General features: G+C 37.1%; 3 protein-coding genes across 3 annotated transcripts; all 3 read right to left on the bottom strand.

The window, feature by feature from the left end:
• Nucleotides 1–210: 210 nt before the first annotated feature.
• Nucleotides 211–5,377, bottom strand: plbd2 (phospholipase B domain containing 2). The gene is made up of 12 exons (XM_041999441.1): nucleotides 5,134–5,377; nucleotides 4,060–4,153; nucleotides 3,812–3,970; nucleotides 3,624–3,724; nucleotides 3,296–3,510; nucleotides 2,856–2,950; nucleotides 2,595–2,755; nucleotides 1,823–1,918; nucleotides 1,637–1,708; nucleotides 1,376–1,528; nucleotides 1,109–1,271; nucleotides 211–809 (listed from the first exon to the last, which is right to left on the bottom strand). Exons 1-12 carry the CDS (start codon nucleotides 5,352–5,354, stop codon nucleotides 639–641), a joined length of 1,701 nt encoding a protein of 566 aa, XP_041855375.1. The 5' UTR covers nucleotides 5,355–5,377; the 3' UTR covers nucleotides 211–638.
• A 184-nt stretch (nucleotides 5,378–5,561) lies between these two features.
• rbm19 (RNA binding motif protein 19) lies at nucleotides 5,562–12,042 on the bottom strand. The gene is made up of 24 exons (XM_041999440.1): nucleotides 11,882–12,042; nucleotides 11,623–11,805; nucleotides 11,419–11,532; nucleotides 11,238–11,279; nucleotides 10,670–10,868; nucleotides 9,949–10,196; nucleotides 9,801–9,860; nucleotides 9,635–9,713; nucleotides 9,466–9,537; nucleotides 8,933–9,142; nucleotides 8,690–8,820; nucleotides 8,426–8,553; nucleotides 8,237–8,333; nucleotides 8,001–8,111; nucleotides 7,702–7,902; nucleotides 7,544–7,613; nucleotides 7,291–7,436; nucleotides 7,129–7,189; nucleotides 6,868–6,947; nucleotides 6,726–6,781; nucleotides 6,414–6,530; nucleotides 6,227–6,332; nucleotides 5,966–6,086; nucleotides 5,562–5,853 (listed from the first exon to the last, which is right to left on the bottom strand). Exons 1-24 carry the CDS (start codon nucleotides 11,915–11,917, stop codon nucleotides 5,771–5,773), a joined length of 2,751 nt encoding a protein of 916 aa, XP_041855374.1. The 5' UTR covers nucleotides 11,918–12,042; the 3' UTR covers nucleotides 5,562–5,770.
• Nucleotides 12,043–13,949: 1,907 nt separating this feature from the next.
• LOC121649158 (solute carrier family 2, facilitated glucose transporter member 11-like) lies at nucleotides 13,950–20,843 on the bottom strand. The gene is made up of 12 exons (XM_041999768.1): nucleotides 20,666–20,843; nucleotides 20,419–20,517; nucleotides 19,943–20,103; nucleotides 19,729–19,853; nucleotides 18,936–19,065; nucleotides 18,664–18,812; nucleotides 18,177–18,364; nucleotides 17,940–18,050; nucleotides 17,516–17,617; nucleotides 17,367–17,442; nucleotides 17,159–17,286; nucleotides 13,950–15,175 (listed from the first exon to the last, which is right to left on the bottom strand). The coding sequence occupies exons 1-12, from the start codon at nucleotides 20,735–20,737 to the stop codon at nucleotides 14,984–14,986; spliced, it is 1,533 nt and encodes a 510-aa protein (XP_041855702.1). The 5' UTR covers nucleotides 20,738–20,843; the 3' UTR covers nucleotides 13,950–14,983.
• Nucleotides 20,844–22,115: the final 1,272 nt, after the last annotated feature.

The following is a 22,115-nucleotide window of genomic DNA, read 5'->3' as shown; positions in this document are numbered from 1 at the left end:
GGCGTGGTCATCCCAGGATTTAACGCTATTCAAAACTGCTGTGGTGCTCCTTTTCAACCCATTATTTTTTTCTAATGCTTTAGCATAATTTGTCATTTAATGAAATGAATAAAAGGGAACTTTTTGGGGGTCCACTACCTACACATTTATTGCACAAATTCACAAATGCACAATTTCCTTCTTTTTTTGTGTCAAATTCATATTAAACAGACAAACAAATTTGCCAGGGAACTTTTTATTAAAGAAAATTTTCAAAAATAAAAATCTTCACAAATATTAAAAGAATTAATAAAATCATAATTAAAAACATTGCTTTCAAATCAGCTAAAGAGCAGAGAAGCATCATACAAGCATAAAATCAAATAAATCAATTAAAACTGTAACCCACTTTATTTTAATTATCAAAAAAATTTGTGCAAATTAATGTTTTGAAAACACAAACCAGAGATAAATTTGACATGGAAGCTCCTACAGAACAAAGATTCTTAATTCTTGTCCTTACTACATCACATTCAAAACTTTCAAATCTTTATCAAACAATGCAGTACTTCCAGAATGTTCTCATCCCTTTTCTGAAAATCCCTGGATTTTGTTAATCATTTTTACGGTATGTAACTCGCATCACATTATGATAACAATTAAGTGGTCCATCTGACTTTTACAGGTTTGAAATTCCAAGTATCAGGGTGACCCATGTGGAGCAGGTCTTCGTAGGGAGAAGTGCTCCACTGGAAGGGTGGAACCTGGTCCCAGGTTGGCCCACTAACTGCCACCATGGCATACTCTTTGAACATTTCATACGAGGTCACCTGCAGAGACACAAACACAATGCATCTGATGAAGACACAGAAGGTGTCGAAAGGTTTGTCCTCTGAAGTTTGCACAACAAAGGTGTAAATCCATTAGTGAGTTCCAGCTCTTTTTGCTTTATTGATGTCCTTCAGCTGGGAATCACCTGATTCAGGCAGTGCCTGAGTGCAAAGTACCTTAATTACAATGCATTAGATACAGAAAGCATCTCATTCACAAGTAATTTTTTGATTGAGCCAATGATTAAAAAGAAAGTATGATGTGTGATGGCAGAGGACTGAAAAACAAAAATGGAAACCTTCATGTCTGTTCCTCCATGTGGTCTTTGCCTTAAGGCACCAAACGGATATGTTCCATTAGCTGGGTTAAGATCTGACCGGGCTGAGATGGCATTCTCTCCATTCTCGGTTGGATTACAGCCCTCACACTTCGATAGTGGATCTTCTTTAAAGTTATTATACCTAAGGAATAACAGTATATCACATATACACTTGTAAATTTAAAATGAATTTCTAATTTTCACTTAAAATGATATAATTGGTTATTTGTGTTTAGCAAACTTTACCTCATGAGACGGACCATGGAGTCCAAATCTGTGACATGCGTCTGGTTTCTCCTGAATATCTGAGCCCGAGGATTTTGGTCCAGTGAAAACCAAGAGCCAAACTTCTCAACCAGTTCATTGCAGCCACTGGCATTGAATATGTCCTCGTAGTATCTATATATGAGCACGTACAATCAAGGAAATTTGTATAAAAAAAGCACAACAGTAAACATTTTAAGTGAGGTGCAGAATCACACATGTTAAGTTTCTAAAGACACTTACGGTATGTTGTAACTAGCCCAGTATCCTTTCTTCAGCAGTTCCTGAGTCTTATCACTGTAAACAACAAGTCCTCTGCAGTATTGGAAGATAAGAAATGTTTATTTTAAGTGGATCAGGTTAACCTTTTATTGTAGAAATTATGAATTCATGATGTATGTTTGTAATAATTTTAGGGCAAAAACTTACGGAATCTGCTCCAACACAACAAAAAGTTCCTCTTTAATGTCAGTCTTTCCTGGAATGAAGCGGTTATAGTTCACAATCATCCACTGGTTGTTGTACCTAAAGAGTGCAAACACACACAAACAGACCAAAATGTGCATAGTACCTTTGACCAACCAGAATTCAGTGGTATTCATTTATTGACTTTGGTCCCATGCAACTGATGTTCAAGTAATCGATTCAGCATTTCACAGTTAACACTCATGGTGAGCATAATGACCCAACTGACTTTTCATGTGACTCCAGATCATAACCAGTCTTGTTTTGCCTTGACTGCTCAATCAACATGGCTTGTCTACAACTATATGGAGTATGGCTTTCTTTTCTTTAACATTCAGTTCTTTCATCGACATGCAAAACACAGTTCTACAGCACTGACACAAATCAGAGACTTGTGGTTTGAAAAAAAAGTTGCAGGGTGTATCATTATCTTCTTTGTTTATATGACTTTGGTAGATTATAGTTCAAACTAGAGCTGGAAGTGCAATCCACCATCTAACAAAAATAAAAACAAGATTCATGCTGGACTTGCATGTTGTTGACAGAGCTCAAGCACGGTTTTCTCATGTAGGGGGACTTTTTATGTGCAAGTGTGTGTGAAAAGATGGAGGGAAAAGGTACACTCATTTTTTAAAAGTCTGCATCTTTCTTTGAAGACTTAAAATAGGACAAAGGGTCAATGTTATTTAAAACCTATTGTTATACAAGCTAATTGCTTGTCATTGGTTAAACTCACGTTCCACTGTTGTACTTGCTGAAAATAACTGCCCACTCATTGCCAGTAGTTGCAAGTCGATTGGCAACAATGTTCCGTAGCCACTCCATGACCGCTCCTGTGGGCTGAACAAACTTCCAAAGAGCAGGATTGCTGTTGCCAATGGTGGTTTCCAATGTAACCTGGAGAGACAAAAGCATTATATAAGAGACATAATAACAACACATTGTGAAGTTTTTTCCTTTACTATCAGCTCTATTATCACCATGGCAGAGTACTGACCAAACCACTGCTTAGGATGTAGAAGTCATCTCCAGAGAAGATGGATCCAGGGTAAGATGAGAAGGCCTGAGTTCCCCCGGGAAGAGGGACATTGTCTAGAAAAAGTCAGAGCACCTAAGAAACTCAGACTGACATTTATTCAAATGCATTGTCACTGGTCCTTACAAAAAAGAAAGCGTGGCAGTTTTTTGTGCCAGTCTAAGACCCTCTTGAAAGTCTAGATGTTTTTTAACCACAGTCAGTATTATCTGTTTTCTTCTGTTTGAAGCGCTAAGCTAAGCCATGCCAACCTTAGCTGGTTTATGCAATTTAAAGATACAGCACATATATTTATCTTCCTTCTTTAAGTCTCAAGAAATTAAAAAAAGCATTTTTATTTGTAAAACCATTCCTTTCATATTTATATTAGTATTTAATTTCGAACACAACTAGTAAAATACCTAAAGGAGAAGTTTTAAAAGCAAAGATGTATTTCTTCATGATGCGCAGCATGGCTTGGTAGTTGTTCCAGGTGTCATGTGACACCAGCAGTTCCTTATTATTTGGCAGCAGCTTAATGAGAGCAGAGCAGGAACCAGATCCAAGGGGCTGGGTTTTGGTGGATTTATTCAGAGCGGATTCCAAGTCCTCAAGATCCCCACCCATTTGGAAAAGCCTAGTTTGAAAAAGTAATTGTAGAGCATATCAGATAGAGAGAAGGAAACAAAGTTTATCATCTCAGGAACAATAAATATGTTCGATTTATTCAAAATGGAGGCAAGAACTCACAGGAAGCCAAATGGATTGAGAGAGAAGGGCCCTGTTGGAAATGACAGCAAGTCATTGTAACTGTCCTCCATGCCTTTTAACTGCAGGAGCGCCAGACGCACCTGAAAAGCAGAGACAGAAAATAAACATCTCTTCTCTAGGAGCTAAGTGTATCTTTCACAACATAAAATCCAAAGATTTTTGAGTACCTGGTACCAGTAAGGTGAAGTCGGCTCCTTCTCTATTTGCTCCTGAACCCACTGTAGATTGGCTTTGATGAAAGCTTGGAGACGCTCACAGTAAATAGTTTCAGATATGAAGGGCCCACAGTAACCCATCAGAGTGTTCATCCAGTGCTTATAGATGAGCTAAACATAAGAAGTCAGGTATTTAAATCAAAAATATGAAAAGAGGAAAAAAAGAGATAACCTTTTAACAGGATGGGGTTTACGCTGACCTGAGATGTGACTGCAGCCTCCACTGCACCAGCAGCATAAGCTTGGATGCTGTCATTGTACTTACTGCTAGTAGTGACCTCCAGGAAGGACCAGCTACAAAGTGAGCATGTGAAAATAAAAGAAGGGACTTAATCTATCTTTGTGCATGTTTTAAATCACTTGTAAATGAATGAATAAATAAATAATATTAATGGTGAGAGGGTAAAAGGCCACAAGTTAGCAAATCATGCCTAATCCACTCATTGTTATCTCAGAGGTGATTGCAACTAAACCTGGTAACCTCTGCTGTAGAGCTTCATGCTTCCAAGACATCATGGCAATCATAACATTTTGCAATGTCCACTTTTCCTCTTAAATGCTGGGCAATTTTTTTTTTTTTTTTTTACAAAATCACTGCAGTTTTCATTTCCTTTATTTCTTCCAGTTTCATTATTTTTTATATATATTTTGTTTAAACAATCAGTGCATTTAACCAAGAGCCACTATTCAAAATTTGCAGAGGCTACAAAGTAACATTTCTTATTTTAACATCTCTTATTTTATGTGTTTAAAAGATGTAATGTAACCAAGTGGTTTTATTCAAGTACTACAATACTTAATATAACTGAAAGATACTTTCAGGGACCCTTTCTTGACCCCTTCCAAGCAGCAAAATTCTCAAATACAATCAATAACAAGACATTTCGGAGAACTTCAAGCCTTTTTTTATTTGTGTGGAGCTATGGTTGACGTACAAACTGGGGTACTCAATCCGCCCCCACCCCCAAAACTTAAAAACTTATTTTTAAAATTCAGAATGCGTGAATAGTTTATGTATTATCTTGCAACGCCTTTGTCATAGATTAAAATGTCTACAGAAGTAGTTCCGAAAACACAGCTGACAGAAAATTATTTTTAGGGGTTTGATTTGGTTTTAATTTTATGGTCTAACTACTAAAATTTTGATGATTTTCCGCGGATAATTTGGACAATTTTAGGACGATCGTTTGGTTATTTCGAATAGCAAAGTTGCACGAATAGTCGTACTTCTTAAGATTAATGAAGAGTTAGACGAAACGTAAACGTCAACTCACCCTGACGTTTTTATGTCGTCTGTGAAGTTCGCCCAGGCCACAAAGTCTTCTTGGTATCCTTCAACGACAGACAATCGTCCGCTATGTTTGTCAATAACAGCAGTTTGTATTTCTGCACGACCAGGCACAAATAAACAAGACAACAGGCTTAAATGCAGCAAAACAACTAAAACCGCTGTAATGCGTTTGAAGGCGAACGTCTTGTTTTGCCTGGACGCCATGTTTGGAATGAAGAAGTCACATGATAACACGTGACTTTTGTCATCTGATCACACCCGGAAGAGCTAACTCGCTCTCAAATGCAGAAGTTTAGAAAGTAGACGCAAAAACAAAACACAACATAAAATGACACACGAGCCTTAAAAAAAAAAAAAAAACAACAAAAAACTGTTATTTTTAAATACAAACTTTACAGTCATATTATTTCTTTTAAGGATTATTTAATTACAAAACAGATGAAAGGAAGAAAATTCAGAATGAAATGTCCATTAGCTAAATACAACTTATCTTAACTTGCTGCTACTACAGAGAGTAGTCAGGTGTATATTTAGTTCACAGTCCTTCCCACAGAAAAAAAAACTGTCACAGATCAATAATATGTTCAGTCTCTGTCAAAGCAAAGAGGCATTTATAGTCTTCAGTCTTCAACACCATCTTCCGTTTCCATCGTCTCCAGAATTCCTTCCAAAACCTTTGCTTTTCTCTGCTTTTTGGCAGCCACTGACATGGGAAGGACATCAATTAATTAATTGATCAAGTAACAAAATAAATTAACTTTAATTTGTTGATGCAATGTTAGAACTTTTTTTTTTTTTAAATAAAAGTGATTTACCATGAAAATGTTCAGCTGTTTTCCTTCTCAGTGTCTCAACTGTTTCCTCAGCATCTGCCCACTCCAGTACAAGACGTCTCCCGTACAGATGGGTGCTGTGGCAGAGTGCAGAAAAGGCTTTCTATAAGGAAAACAGAAGATGACAATTTATAATATTAACATAATGCAACATAGTATACTATATTTCAAGACATTTGATGTTTTGGTTTATTAAAATACACATCTAGAAACTTAAATAACCTAAAAATAATTCTGCCATACCTTAGCATCCTGTTTGGTAAGGAAATCAACAAAGCCAAAGCCTCTATGGTTTCCTGAACCAGCTGCTTTCTTTGGAAGACGAACAGTCTTCAGCTCTCCAAATGTACTAAAAAGATGGCGATAAAATAATAACTGTCAGTACGATAAAATAAAAAAATGAAAAAGAAAAAAGGTGTGTGACTACTACCAGAAAAGCTCTCGAATTTCCCGGACAGTGGCTTGGAAGGGAATATTGCGTACAAGGATCTTGGAGCCTCTCTGCTTCTTCTCCACTTGCTTCTTCTTGCGCGATACCTCGGTATCTCTGCACACAGGATGAGGAGGAGTAGCAGGAGAAGTAGTGACAGCAGGCGGATATAAAATTTAGTTTTCCACATTTCATCTGAATCAGATATCTTAAATTTAGCACCTGCTTTCTTCAGTAATGGACACCTAATTTATTCTTCATTATAATAAAAAACAAATGTATTTAAAAAAAACAAACTAATGTACTTCTTACCTTGTGGCTCTCTCAGAAATCTTCAGCTCTAACTGGTGGTCATCCACATTACAGTGCTGGTGGGGTGTTGGGTGAAAAGGAGAACAGAGATTAGCTAAAATGTAGGTTGTAAAGAAACAGTGAGTATGTTTGGGGAAATTACCTGTAGTTGCCTCAGGGCCTTCTGTGCTGCCTCTGCTGTTTGGTATTGGATAAAACCATAACCCATAGACAAAAGTTTACCTGGAAATCAAAATAAAAATGGAGAAAGGTTAAGTTTGCTATTGCTGTCGCTAAGTATTAGCGTTGGTATTAGGTATTAGGTTGTATTAAAATGTTATCAAATCAAAAATTCTTACAAAAATGTTCCCACAAATGAATCCATCCATCTTAGACCCATGATCTTAGATATCATATTCAGTACCTGATTTATCTTTTTTCTTGGAGATGCTGTAAGATTTGACCTTGCCACATTTGGAGAATATCTGCAGTAACACACAAACAAAAAACAATGTTAAACATCTTTAATCCCTTATTAACTGTGACTAAAATATTATTTATTATTATTATTCATGAAGTGACATACCTCCTGTAGTTTCTCTTCAGTTGTGCTGAAATTAAGATTCTTAATGAAAAGTGTAGAACCTGGAATAGCTTCCTCCTCCTCCTCCTCTTCATCTTCCTCTTCATCAGCCCTCTTGTCCTCTTTCACTGCTTCCTCTTTATTAAGTACTTGTTTAAAACAGATCCAGTATATATTTGGTTTATTCAGATTGTCTCTTTCATGTCCAGAAAATACTACACTTTAAAAATACGGCCAAGTGTATTGGTGAGTTTACCTGGTTCTGGTTTGGCTGCTACAAACACTCCAACAGGTGCCCACTCCAAATATAGTGGGACATGATGGAACTGAGGTTTGAGAAAAATAGTAAAACCATCAGTCATCAGTGTCACAAACTTTGTGGTCAAGGTTATGCAGGTGACGAGCTAAACACACCTTGCTGTAAGCCAGCCTTGTGAAGGCGCGTTTGGCTTCAGTTGACTCCAGGAACTCGATAATGGCGGTGAGTCCTGAAGGCGGCAGCAGCACTCGACCCAAAGAGCCATGAGGTGAGAAGAGTCCTTCCAGCTCTGATGCTGTCACTCCAGCTGGAAGATTTTTTACCAGGATCACAGTTGTGCTCCTTGCTGAAGCTGCCTGTACAAACAGGACAGAATCTTAATGCACTCATCAGAGTAAACGTATTGAAAGTTAAATATTTACAGTTTAAAAAAAAAAAATTATACTGTACTTACCTGACTAAAGGAATCCAGACAGACACCGTTGTCCAGAAGAAACTGTCGAGTTTCCTGAACAATTTGAGTCTCTCCCAGAGCCATCCTTACTGCTACACTTCCCTTTGACTCCTGCAGAGAGCAAGGACCAACCTCTAATAATGTTGTAGCTGCACCCGCTGAACAGCATATGCAGTGGATACACATTATGTTAAGGGCAGGCTATACGTAAAAAAAGTGTATTTAAAGTCGCTCACATGGTCTAGGACTTGGCTTTTAGTGGTGTTGTATTTTTCAGCAATGGCGTCAGCCACTGCACTTGTTCCCAAAAACAAAGTGTTCCAGTTGTGTGAGCTAGAAAGAAGGAAGAAAAATTATATTCAACTTATAACAAAAAACACAACACACACATTTGGGAATCAGGTTGTTAAAATTATGACGTATACCTGGAACTTGAAGCTTTATTTTTAGCATCTTTCTGTCGTTTGTACGATGAGGAGCCAGGGCCACCTGCATCTGAGGAGTCAGACTTTTCCTTCTTCACTGTGGAGGGAAGGAGGTGAAGCATTCTACCCTAAAAGAAGGACAAACAATAACATTGTGTATCCAAACAATGAGAATCTATAATGGTACACTACTGAATTCAGAAGTAAGGACACATCAATTGAGATTCCTGGAATGTGACAAAGTGAAGACATATCAACAATTACCTGAAATATATGTCCATCTAGCTGAGCTAGAGCTACTACAGCACTCTCTGGTATCATGTATGTAACAAAAGCAAATCCCTTAGGTTTCTTTGTTAGACTGTCAATAGGGAAAAGCACCTCAGATAAAGGACCTGTAAAGATTATAGTTGCACAACAACTGGATGAGAGAAAAATCAACTTTTGCAGGTGAAAACTTGTGCAGTGAATGTGTATATACTGTAACTATACTGATCTCTAATTTACCATGCTTATCAAACAGCTCTTTGATCTCTTCCTCTGTGCAGGTGTAAGGTAGGTTTCTGACAAAGAGTCGGCCGGACTCTGAAACATCCTCCTCCTCTTCATCCTCTTTAAGCTTCCTATGGAAGTTTCTGTCAGTTTCTTTGTCCTTTCCCTCCCTCTTGTCATTTCCCCCAAAAGAATCCATTCGGAAGACCTCAATGTATCGCCCCCCTGAAAACACAGGCACAGATCATTTTAGTTAAAACAGCTTTGACACACACTGGTTCAGATGGTATTTATAAAGAGCATTTCAAAATAATAAGCTCAGTTTAGATACAGCATCTGTAAAGACAGGCATTGAGCATAAACACCTTTTTTTTTTGGTAAAATTTCTCAGTCAAATTGGTCAACAAGCCATTACAGCCAACTGAGACTTTTTTTTTTAAATTACATTTAAAAATATTTTACTGCCAGTTATAAAATAAACCATGATAACACCTGTAAATAGCTTTATATTTGTACTTACAGTGATATACAATGCTAATATTTCTCACCTATGTAATCTTTATTCTTCTTTAAGGCCTTTTCCACTTCTTCCTCAGAGCGCAAATCCACAAATACATAGCCTACAATAAAACGGGAATACAACAATCTAAATGCAGTTTACATACACCATTTATAGGTGATGTGATATTACATATATATAAATGTTCAATGACATACCTGTCCTACTTCCACTTTCATTCTTTACAATTCTGATAGCTGCGGGCTTCAGCGGGGTCATGAATTCTCGGATTTGTTGCTGAAAACGTTATATGTAAAAACATGTTGAAATAAACTGATTGTTTTCAAATGAAAATACCTTGACTGTTGAAATGAGGAAGCTCACCTCTTTAACATTGAATGGGACTCCTCTGAGCTTCACTGTGAACTCTGTCGTCGGCTCCATCTGCAACAAACAGATGTGGGTGTAAATAAATGGAAATAAAAAGAAATGTGGCACAATGATGCTGTTTAACATGCAGACAGGGACAAACCTGTCTGGGGGTTTTCTTCAGTTTATTTTGCTTTTTATCCTCAGAAGAGGATTTACTCTTTGAGCCTTTTTCTCTGTCACCGCTCTCATAGGCACTGTCTGGGTGTTGAATAGGACCACCATCGTCTCCCTCATCATCATCATCATCCTGCTCATCATTCTCCTCCACAGTGTCCTCGACTTGTGCTACCTTTGAGCGCAGGTAGTCCATATCTGATAAGCCAGACTTCAGAGCCTCTTTAGTGGGAGCTGAAAACAACAATGTGTACAAGCTTATTTCCATCCATCCTTTTCTTTTCTATACCTGTTTATTCCAAATAAGGGTCATGGAGGTGATTGGGCCAATCCCAGATGCTTGCCAGTTCATCACAGAGCCAACACAGAGACAACCAACCACTCACACTTACTCATAGGAATAATTTAGAAACACCAGTTAACCTAATATGCATGTTTTGTTGTGCAGAGGAGGAAGCCAAATCAACAGGAGAAAACCCACACATACACAGGGAGAACATGGAAACTCCACACAGAAAGTTCCCAGCTGATCTTCAAACCAGGAGCCTTTTAGCTGTGAGGTGTTAACCATCACACCAGTGTGGAGCCCTGACAAGCTTACTTTCATTTCAAATTCAGATTATATACCTATGCTGTTTTTGTAATACAGGGCCTAGGCAAATTTAAACAGATGTAACCCTATAATTGGAGCACAAGAAGTGGCTAACCTTCATCTTCATCCTCATCGTCCTCAGACTGGTCTGAATCAAAGTTGAGATAATCATCAGCAGCAGGCTTCTTCTTGCTCTTGGGTTTTTTGTTCTTAACATCAGTTGTTTCCTGAGCCGTGTCATTTGCCCATGTTGGTGCTTGGCTGCGGTTCTGGTGCACTGACAGGAACTCCTTAAAGCCCTGTTCTTCTTCAAGCTGGCGTGATTTGAGAACACAGAAATTAACATTCACATTCATCCATCAGTTCATAAAATATGCATATATGGTACATGCATACATATTCAATAACTGAGATGCAAACATACTCGATACAGTGAATAGTGCTATTTAAATCAAAAGATTAAAGTTCAAAATTTAGACTAAAAGATATAGAAAATTATCAGAACATGATATTAAACTGTACGTTCTCTCTGGAATAAATATAGTATTTTTCATTTCAATTCAAACAAGCCTGAAAATGTGACATTTAATTCATGACCTCACTATATAACAAACAAAATGGCATGAAGAGATTTCATATTTTATCATTATCACAGGGACAGACTTAGTCACTTGTTTACTCACATTTTCTGGTTCACTGATGGTTATCTTTTTCTGTTTCTCTTTCTAAAATTGAAAACAAAGACAAATTGGTGTCATTTAATTAAAAGCTGTATTCTGTGCCTATTCAATTCTCTTCTTGGTTGCAGCATTTTCATACTGGTGTTTTCGTGGTGTTCTCCCATTTCACACCCGGTTTACGAACCTTTTTGTTGTCGTTGGCAGCTGTAGTGGAGGTTTTGTCCTGCACTGAGCTCTGAGTGTGTTTGCTCCAGGCTTTCCCTTTAGTGGGGTCTCCAAATGCTTTACACATTTCCACCTAAAGGGTGACCGAACACTATAAATTCACGTGCATAAAAATGTAAAAGCAACATGCAGACTGGCCGTGTCACCGCTGAGGAAATAGTACCGTCACTCTAGATGTATCCACGAAGCTCTTGTTGAAATGTTTCAGCGCCCTACCCGCATCTTCCTCGGTTTTAAACCCAACAAAACCGAACTTGCGGAACTTGCCGTCTTTGGTGAACTTCAGGGAGCAGTCTGTCAAATTGCCAAAGGCAGCGAACATGGACCTGAACCTCTCCTCCTTCATCTAAACACAACATACATTTTAATTTTCAGCGGGACTTAAACTACATTTACTGTGTGCTGACAATGTTTTTACTTACCCCATTAGGAAGGTTTTTAACGATAAGTCTCGACATAGTTTTTGTAGGTGTAAATCCACTAGTATAACATATGAATGGCTTTAAAATAAATGTCAACAAACCAACGTGGACAAGTCCTCTAAGCCGCCATGTTTTGTGGGCGTGGCTTCCGGTTCTTCTTTGTGGATTTTCAGCAGGGTGCGTCTTCCGAAAAAACTTTACTGCCACTCCTGGGTTTTACTCTTGATTTGCTACAGTTTTATGTTAAATCCGTTTTCTTTTATATATCTTGATATATAATGAAACTAAAATTTATTGAACTTAATTTATTGAACTTAATATGACCCTCTTTAAACTTTTAAGTGCAAATGTAGAACTTTTTAATGTTTAAATTCTTATTTAATAGCAAGCTGTTCTGTAATAAGATGATTAACCACAGCATAAATAAATAAATAAATAAATAAATAAATAAATAAATAAATAACAAGCGTCTGAGCCATGAACGGATCACTAAATGTTCCGGTTCAATGACAGCTTGTATCTAAACAGTCTCTTTGCATCATCTTGCTCACATGTAGACTTTATTAGACAAAGACAACACAGAACACGACAAGTTAATGATACATTGACATTTTCTGTTGAAGTATACTGAGCAGATGTTTAACTCTTCTGTTCTGTTCCAGATCGGTAACTAAATCCAGACTTTCGTCATTACATTTCTTCCTGTTTTACTAAACACTGATTACAACAGACGTAATAAAAAGTGTGACTACTCAAAGTACCTGTGATCAGGTTTTAATCCTTATAAAAGTTGCTTGCTTTTTTTATTTTGCATCTTCATTGTACCAGTCTTACTTAATATTTTATGTCTTACTGTTGTTTGTCACTGGGATTTTGTCATTGTTTAATCATCTGACTTGAAACTCTATATTTTCCATTAGCTTTCTTAGCATTTATTCCATCATGTCCACTTATTCTCTCCTGAGATCTTCCTGTATTTTCTGCCCACTTATTTTCTGCTATCTTTTAGTACCCATAAAAGTAATGTTTTGTTTGTTTTTTATTACTTTTCAAAGTGAGAAACTATTTTAAGTATTGGTGATACCTGGCTAATCTTGTTTGAACAATTTATTTGACACTGCTGATACAAGTCAACACAAATAATAGTTTTACTTGCTCTCGCCTCCTATATCTTCTCTGGTAAGACACAACTGTAGGTAAGTCAAACTAACTTGTGTTTTCTTATTGATCCTGGTTTGGTTGCTGAGCATTACAACACATGCCCCTCTCTACTTTTGTTATGGATCATTTGAACTTGTATGAAAAACTGTACATGACCAGTGTAATGTCTCTCTCTCTCTCTCTCTCTCTCTTTTTTTTTTTTTGTTTTAACTGGATCTATTATTTACTGTGCAACACCTAAACTAGTCTCACAAGGCCACAACTCAGATAGGATTAGATCATATGGTTAATATGATGTTATGTTTAAATGTACAATAGTCACCTGCTGGATTGGGGAACACAAGAAACCAGCAGCTGAGGATGGGCCAAAGTTGCAATAAAAGGCATTTATAATCCCCAACATGATGGTAATGTGATGAGATGCTGTCATAAGAAACTATATCCAGATAGCCTAATTATTTTTCTTCTTTTTCATCTCCTTATTGTTTTTCTTTAACAAATTAAATTTTTTAGAGTGCTGAATTAAAATTTTAGCATCTTCTGAAATAATATGCAGCTTAAAGCATCTTTAATACTTTCCGTAGTGTTTGGTTACTATAAATAAGGCCTGTGTAGTACGGCAGCATAAGAATACTGTTTCTGAAAGTGGGGGAAATATCATTAATTTGACATCAGCCTGCAGTCAGCACAGTCAGTCACATTTTCAGGGTGACTGAAGACAACAGGGTTCATGGCACACACAATCCAAAGAGAACAGGATGAAAAGCCTGAAGCTTGTTTTGTCAACTGTTTATTTCTCTTCTTCTTCTTCTTCTTCTTCTTCTTCTTTAGTCTTTTTGTCTTATCCTCTTGTGGGTTAATCTGAGCACAGTCGGGAGCTTGTTGCTTAAAATCAGTAGCCCAGATATTTTGGCTGCCTACATTTTTTACGCTAAGTGAAGCGTATCATTTCAGTCAGGTGTTAGTTCTGCTAGTTGTGGTGCTTAACCACTGAGCCTCTGCTGTTCTGCATTACATAGGCCTTCATGTCATCCTTTTAGTTTTGGCTCATTACAGATCACATATGATCTTAAAATAAAATGTTCCACTGGCTACAAAGAAAAAAAAAAAGAAAACAATTATTGATAGACAAAGTAATCTAATTACAACTCAGTCAAAGCTGTTGTGCTTTGTTTGAAGTTAAGCCTATTAAAGGAGTTGGGAAATTAACCAAGTACTTAAGAGCAGAAAGATTATTGAAACTGAGTGGCCAGTCTACTTTGCCAGTCTTTACTTCAGAGAACATTATAGGAAACTTTAATTGAAGTAAAATTATGTTCTTTCTGGACAAACAAAACCTCTGAAGCAACTGGAATTTATTGTAATAAAAAAAGTCTGGTATACTGAGCACATGTATTCAGAATGATGTCAGATCTGGTGCAACAACCATGTAACTAAAAACTTGATAAAAGATTTTTCAGAAAATCTGCATTGGTTTCTAATGTTTATTCTAATTACTATTGCTAAAACTATTTCCTCCTCTATAAATGCTGGCACAACACACACTTCAGTGAAAGCTTTGTTCAACAAATCACATGTCCCCCTAGCAGGATTAGAAAACTGAAATATCAAGTAACTTCAGTGGCATGCAAAGTGTGCATTGTTTACAAAACCCTTTTTGTAAGCTCAGCTTTATTGAAATAGAGGACCCCTTATAAAGGCTGTACAGACCATCACTTCCCATTTTAAAATGCACTATATTGTTTGATGATGAACAGAAAAGACTGAATTATAACTACAAACATATCTTCAAAAACAGTAAGATACAACATTATTCATTATTACGCAACTATTGATATGTTCTGTGGTGTGGGGACTATAAATCTATATATAAATCTACTCATCTTGTGACTGACGGTGATAAGGAACCTTTGTCAGCTAAACATTTGAATCAGGTGCATTTCATAAACAAGTTGATATGAGCATCGCCCCTGATCCATTAGGGATGCTGGCCTTTCTCTTACTGGACTGGAACTCATTCTGGATTTCCACGAAGCTTTTGTTCTTAGTTTCAGGAACAACAAGCAATATGTATATGGCCACCGTGGAACAGACAACAAAGAACACCAGGAAACAGTAATGCTCCAGCCCAATCTGTGAAAATGAAATAAAAGTAAATCTGCAAACATTCAAGCTTGTTTGTCTATTTCCTGTTGACATGGAAAAAGTAAATACAATGAAAAACTTATTAGGAAAATTGAAATAAATAACCTTGTCGGTAACTTTTGTTACAGGTGAACGTCTGGAACAAATAGCATACAAAGCTATTTTTATGTCTTCATTTCCATTATTTGAATGAACTGTGTTCGAGCTCTAATGTCAGAATTGGTCCTAGTTTTGATTTCTGAAACTATGTTTTTAGTCTAGGCTGCCCTTGTGTTCAGGTAGTCCCTTGTGTTAACTTGTTTCCTGTCTTGTTTTGTAGAGTTTATTTCTGTGTCCCCTTTACACCTGGTCATTAGTTGCAGATTACCTCGCTTACTTCTGATTTGTCATTATTCCCTCAATATATTTACTTCCCAAGTTCTTTTGCTAAATAATTGTTCGACATTGTTGATAATATCTGATTTAGTCATGTTTTCAGTGTGTTTTGTAATAAATTCTCAGTTAAGTTAAACCTGCTTCCAGTCTCATTGTCAGGTTCCAACAATTTTTATGTGTTTTTTGTGTTTTTATTTTCTACTTTTGCAGTTATTACCGTTTATAAACTTAGAACAAACAGTAATGAAATTTGTGTTTGGTGGATCATTTCTTTGTTGGAACAATGCTTCTTCGCAATAAATCATATACCACTAGAAAATATCTTCATTTCCTTTTGAAATAGTGCTGCATTTGTAAGCAAAACACTTTTATGGGATGAGCAGCAGAGTTGAGTATATAGGCTGTGCCCATAACAAACTTACCAAATCTTTTCTCCCAATGTCACACTACTTATTCTACTATTCTTATTTGGTGCTGTGTGTTGGGTTGCATGATTGGAGTCTGAAGAAAAATAAATTCTAATAGCTATCTGTATAGATTGGCAATGCAGGGCCTTAACAACCACCTGTCCAACTTCTTTAGAAAAATCCAAGTGCATCCAGCAGAATGCAACAGTATCCAAAAGTAAACCATCTATTAATTCAATAAGCTCCGCTTGTCCTTTGAGCCAAACATGAGTGACTGTATTTAAATGCTCAGTTGCATGACTGCATGAACTATTTGCATTTCTTTAAAGTTTTGAGCATGCTACTTTATAGGAGCCAAAGCAAGATCCTGCTGTGGTTTGTAATCCAATGCCAGAATCTTCCTGAACCCTGTCATTATAATTGCTCTGAAAGCATTTGTGTATTCTTGGTTCAGTGGTGATGCATCAGGCAGCACATGAGATTCAGCAATTCCCATTTGAGGAAAAAGAAACTTTGGTACCATAGCTTCCCTTAAAGATGGGTTTCAAGAAACCCATATGACAGGACATCAGCAAATCTACCCTCAACCCCTTTGGTTGGTGTGGAATCGTTTAAGTCACTGGAAAGTTTAGCTGTAGATCTAAAACTCCCTGAACCAGGAAGGACACAGAGTTCCTTTCAGAACTAATGTGTACATTACTGAAAATGTTGCCTGAACAGAAGAGGAAATAATTTATATATATATATTTTATTATACTTTTGGTTGGACTGTTGAAGTTGAACCAATTAGATTAATGTTATTTTTCCTCAAATTAAGTTAATTATCTGCAAGTTACAGGGATCTGAAATGAAAACCAATTTGTTCAGAACTGTCTCTGTAGAGACAGCTGAGAGCAAAAGATACCAAATACCAAAAGGGATACCAAAGTTTGCACGTGTTTCTTTCTTTTAACACAAAAGGAATTACATCTATTGACATTTAACTTAAGTTAATAACCTAGCTGAATAAAGGCTCATTTAGTGGTTTTGTTGTTAAACATCATTATTATTTATGAGTTACGTGTTAAAGATTAAATGCTTGTCCAATTATCTCAAGACACAACAGTTCCAGGGGATAAGTGTCAATGTATGAGGTAGTGACTAAACATTTAAAAATGAAGATACATTCTCAGTAAAGTAAAACACTTACCACAATGAATGGGAAGACCAAGCCAATAAAGAAGAAGCTGAGCCAGTTCACTGATCCGGCGATCATAAATGCTGCCGGGCGAGCGGTTTGTGTGAACAGCTCAGTGGTTAAGATGTTAGTCACACCACCTTCACAAAAGAAGAAGCAACATAAGAAGCTTTGACTGCAGAATATAGTGACAAGAGATGTTAATTCTTAACTTACTAACCTGGTCCTAATCCAAAACTCAAGACAAAAGCAAAAACACAGGCCACAGTCAAATATGGAAAAACTGGGCTGACCTCCTGTGAGACACAGAAAAAATGTCAACACAAGTTTGAAACCGCAGCATGAATATCTGGTCCGGAGGTTAACTACCTGGAAAGCGAGCGTCAGTGTGAATAAAATGCAGCAGATACTCATCAGTATGTATCCTCCTGCGATGAGTAGTTTCCTTCCAAGACATTCAACAAGGAAACCCTGTGAGACACACAGCACGTCACAAGACCAAAAACACTCTACTGATCTTTCATGAGATGTTATCAAGAGCATTCAATGAAATCACACTTCCTGTTTTACCTCTTTATGGTTTCAATCCAGCAATTTTCCACATTTTATGGCCTATATCCTTTGATAGTTTAGTTTTTAAAGTGTGAAGTTCTGAGCATTTGAATATGATTTGTCACCTGTCATCACTCACCACCAATGTCATTACTTGTGTTTGTTGTGGCAGCAAATAAAGAACAGAGATGAAAGTCTGGCTGAAGTGATTTACTTAAATATATGAAAAGCATATACTTACACATGTTAAAGCAGTGATGCATTCACAGGCACCAGTGCCTACAGTTGCATATGGAATTTTATCAGTGGGAATACCAGATTGTCTGAACACATAATCTGCATAGAAGTACATCTGTAATAACAGATTAAGACAAGAGCACTAAATTAGAAACTGATAGAAAAGCAACGAGCTTTTAAAACTTCTTCCCCTTGTTTTGCAAAATTATTAAAGTGTCACTGTGAGGGACGTAATACATACAGCATTGACACCGTTCAGCTGTTGTGCAGCGTTGAGCAGAATAATGGTGAGAACCTGCCACCGTAAGCTGCGATCAGCAAAGAGTTCCCAGGGTTTCTTGGCCTTGAAACCAACTAAATTATTCTTTTCTCTCTGGATATCCTCCATTGCACCATCACTGGCTGCTACACCATGCAGCTGATCCAGAGCTGCAGACAGGGGGGAAAAAAAAGTCTTCTGCATACACCATTTGTCTCATGTGATCAAGCTACTACAGGCTTTTTTTCCCCCTTCACCCCTAACATTATCTTCATAAAACCACCTTCTTTTCCATCATTGTGAAATAAGAAAGAGGTCACATGCTTTAACCAGAAGCCCTTAGGAATTTCTGAGAAGTTTCCAACCTTTTGAGGGTCACAAACACGTGCACTAAGTCAGTCTTTAAAGAGAAAATGTTTTATGAATTTTAAATGGACATAATGGACCACAGCTTGCAGAGACATTTTACCTATTTTACATCCCTCATCATCTCCTTTGTCAATAAGCAGGTAGCGTGGGCTCTCTGGGAACCAGGGAAGGATCATGAGCTGCAGAAATGCTGGGATACAAGTGGTGGCAAGCAAGAATGGCCAGTCCCCCTCTTTGCCCAGGACTTCTCTGTAAAATCATGCAAAGTCATCAGACATGCTTTTTTCAATAATGTAGACATTTGTGAGAACAGATTTCCACTGTAAATAAGTATTTTATATTCTTGGTCTCATTTTGAAGTTCAGTATTTACCTAAGGCCCATCACTTGTCCAGACAAGATCCCAACAGTGAGGAAAATAGACGTTCCCATTCCCATGACTCCACGCAACGCAGTTGGAGCTATTTCTCCCAAATACATAGGTTCAACACACAGAGCAATGCCTGCAATGATAATAAACAAGAAAAGGTGCATCTTGCGTTTTTAACGAACCTTCAGCAAATGTGACTGGAGACAATGTGACGAGTGGCTCAGTCTGATCAGATTATTATGGCAAAGAGAAAAAGCAGCGCATGAAACTAATAAATCCTACTACAGAATACTAGAGAACAAACTATACAAAAACACAGTCACAACTTCAGCTGCTTGAGTAGATTCACACACAGCTGGGATACAGTGTTAAATATAACATTAATAAATAATATAAACAGAAGCATTTGTCTCAGTTTATCTCAGCCACAATAGCATCCATAACAACTTGGTTAACTGAAGGACAAAGTTATAACATATCTATTTTACACTATATAAAAGCTAATAAATTAACCTTGCCAGTTAATGGAAGGTTAGTTTGCTTTGTTTATTTATATGGAGTCTTTTTTTCTTTCTGTATTTTCTAAATATCTAAATTATTATTATCTTTGATTATTATTATTTTAATTTGTTTTGATCTTTTTGGTGACAACTGACTTTAAGTGACTAAGTAGAGCATTTAAAAAGTCCTAGGATGCTGTTCTTAGTACAAGTACATTTAGTCCACTTGGTTCAAACATCTCAGAGCCTTATTCAACATTCATTTAAAGGCTTTAAATGTGTTCCTGAATATTTACCTGCATTTATTCCGCTGAAAAGTCGTCCAATGATGAGTAATTCAAACAATCCAGCAGTGGAACTCAGACCCATCAGCAGAGCAGCCGTTAATGAGAACATGTTGTTGGTCAGCAGTGTTCCCTTCCTGGAACAACCATATTGCCATGTTATATATTTGATACAGAAAACAAAACATCAAACTATATTACACAGTTTATTACTGCTAGCCATTACCTCCCCAGCTTTACAGACAGTGTCCCACCAATTGATACTCCTGCCAATCCTCCTAAGGTGAAAATGGACACAATAGTGGACCAAAGAAGGGTAAGAACATGGTTTGATATGCCAGTCTGGTAACGCTCCATCCATGTGCGGTTGATGAAATTTTGTACATACTGAAGATGAAAGAGGAGGAAAATTAATAGCAATGCCACCATGTTGTAGAACACCATTAATTCTAACTGCCATCAAATCGAATTATGTGCTTGTTAGGCTTCAACAGAGCTTAGATTGATGCAAGGATGAGGCACGTGCAGGCACACAGATTCCCATTCATGTAAGGAAGAAATTTAACTTCTGTACAGAAAATTACACATGCTGCTCTGGGCCATTTCTTATTAAATCTGCAGAGTGAATCCATCCTGATAAACCAATTTATCCCTTTGGTGTCTATATTCTTATACACAGACAGACGCAACACAAGATATTACCGGTGTGGGTGCATTGATGACAGATATATTGTATCCACATTGAAAAGTTCCTCCTATGCATGTACCAAACATAGCCAGCAGAAGAGATTTGTTTGGAAACTGCAAACAGAAACACACACACATACGCACGCGCGCACACAAGCATATCGTTAGGATTAAATAGTTCCATAAAATTGTGAACACAAAGCTTGATCACACCGAGATTCAGCTCCAGGTAAAAAGCAGTGATCATTAACAACTAGCATACCTTTGATTGCTTTGAATCTTTATATCCTTTGATGAGCAAAGGCTCGTATTCATCCGCATATTCCTTTGGCATCTCGCCGTCTCTGTTGTCTCAAAGTTTGCGCGCAGAGAATCCTTCATGCAGGCGCATGCTCTCCCCAGTACACTTTAAATAGACAGAGGGACAGGTTAGTGCTGAGGATGATACAATTGATCTACTGTAATAAAATGACTCCAGGCTCTAAAGAATCAGCTGCAGTATTTTATGGCTGTCGGAATTTCATGATGGCTGAATCCTTAAGTTCTCCTCAATTTAGAAAAAAGACGTAAAATAAATGTAGGCTACTGCTGATTAGACAGTTTACGCAAAAATATAGATTTTTTTAAAAGTATACCTACTAGAATAATAGGCTAATAAAATGAAATAGATTCAGATACTGGTATGAGAATGAAAGCTCATAAAATAGACGGAGTGTCGAAAGATCGGTCGAATAAGGAAACATGTCAATTCCCACCTGTTTTTACCCTTATTAGCTCAATATTTCAGTAAGTGTAGCTATGCTTAAATTTCATCATGAATGACAAGCCACAAATGGCTTGTCATTCATGATGCAATAATGTCCTAAAAGCAACACAGAAAAGGCTAAGAATCGTAAAACAATTTCCAGTTATGTGTAAACGAAGAACACCCCTGTACAATGGAGGGCAGTAAAAATACTGTGTTGACTCCCCCTATGCTTCAAATGTTAGAAGAGCAGTTAGTTTAAACAGCAGCCATAGTTAGAATCCATTCAAACTTAATAATGAATTACTTGAGATGGCAATAAAGTGTGCTATGCTTATATATAGGCAAGGCACATTTATTTGTATAGCACATTTCATGTACAAGGCAGTTCAAAATGCTTTACATAAACATTAAAAGCATCACAGCAGGGTGCAGGAAGCAATAACAAGTGCATTAAGAAAACAAACATAGAAAAGAAATAAAATAAATTAAATATAAACAGAAAGAAAAAGCTAAAATAAAATAGACAAAATGCAAGAAATAAAGTTCCAGTGTGGGAAAAACAGTATTAAAAACATGATCAAGTTTAAAAATTCAAGCTTAAAAGAAAAAGATGCAGATTTGGACTAAATAAAAACTATTGAAATGCAGCAGAGAACAGGTGGGTCTTTAACTTGGATTTAAATAAACTGAGTGTTTCAGGTGATCTGAGGCTTTCTGGGAGTTTGTTCCAGACATGTGAAGCATAGAAGCTGAATGCAGTTCCTCCGTGTCTGGTTCTGACTCTGGGAACTGTCTCTGGGGGAGCAGAATTGTTCATCATCCTTTGTGATGCTGCCAAGGGACATGCACTTCAAGTTTCTTATGTAATGACCCTTGTCCCCACACAGCCCAGTGGACACACATTATTAAAAGCTAAATGAGTCTGACACTTGTAGTTTACAGTCTGTTTCTGGTGAAATGTAGC

The sequence above is a fragment of the Melanotaenia boesemani genome, chromosome 11 (assembly GCF_017639745.1).
Source record: "Melanotaenia boesemani isolate fMelBoe1 chromosome 11, fMelBoe1.pri, whole genome shotgun sequence".
In the NCBI taxonomy this organism is placed as follows: Eukaryota; Metazoa; Chordata; class Actinopteri; order Atheriniformes; family Melanotaeniidae; genus Melanotaenia; species Melanotaenia boesemani.
Note: the sequence above shows the minus strand (reverse complement) of the source record. Positions and strands in the feature narration are given on the sequence as shown.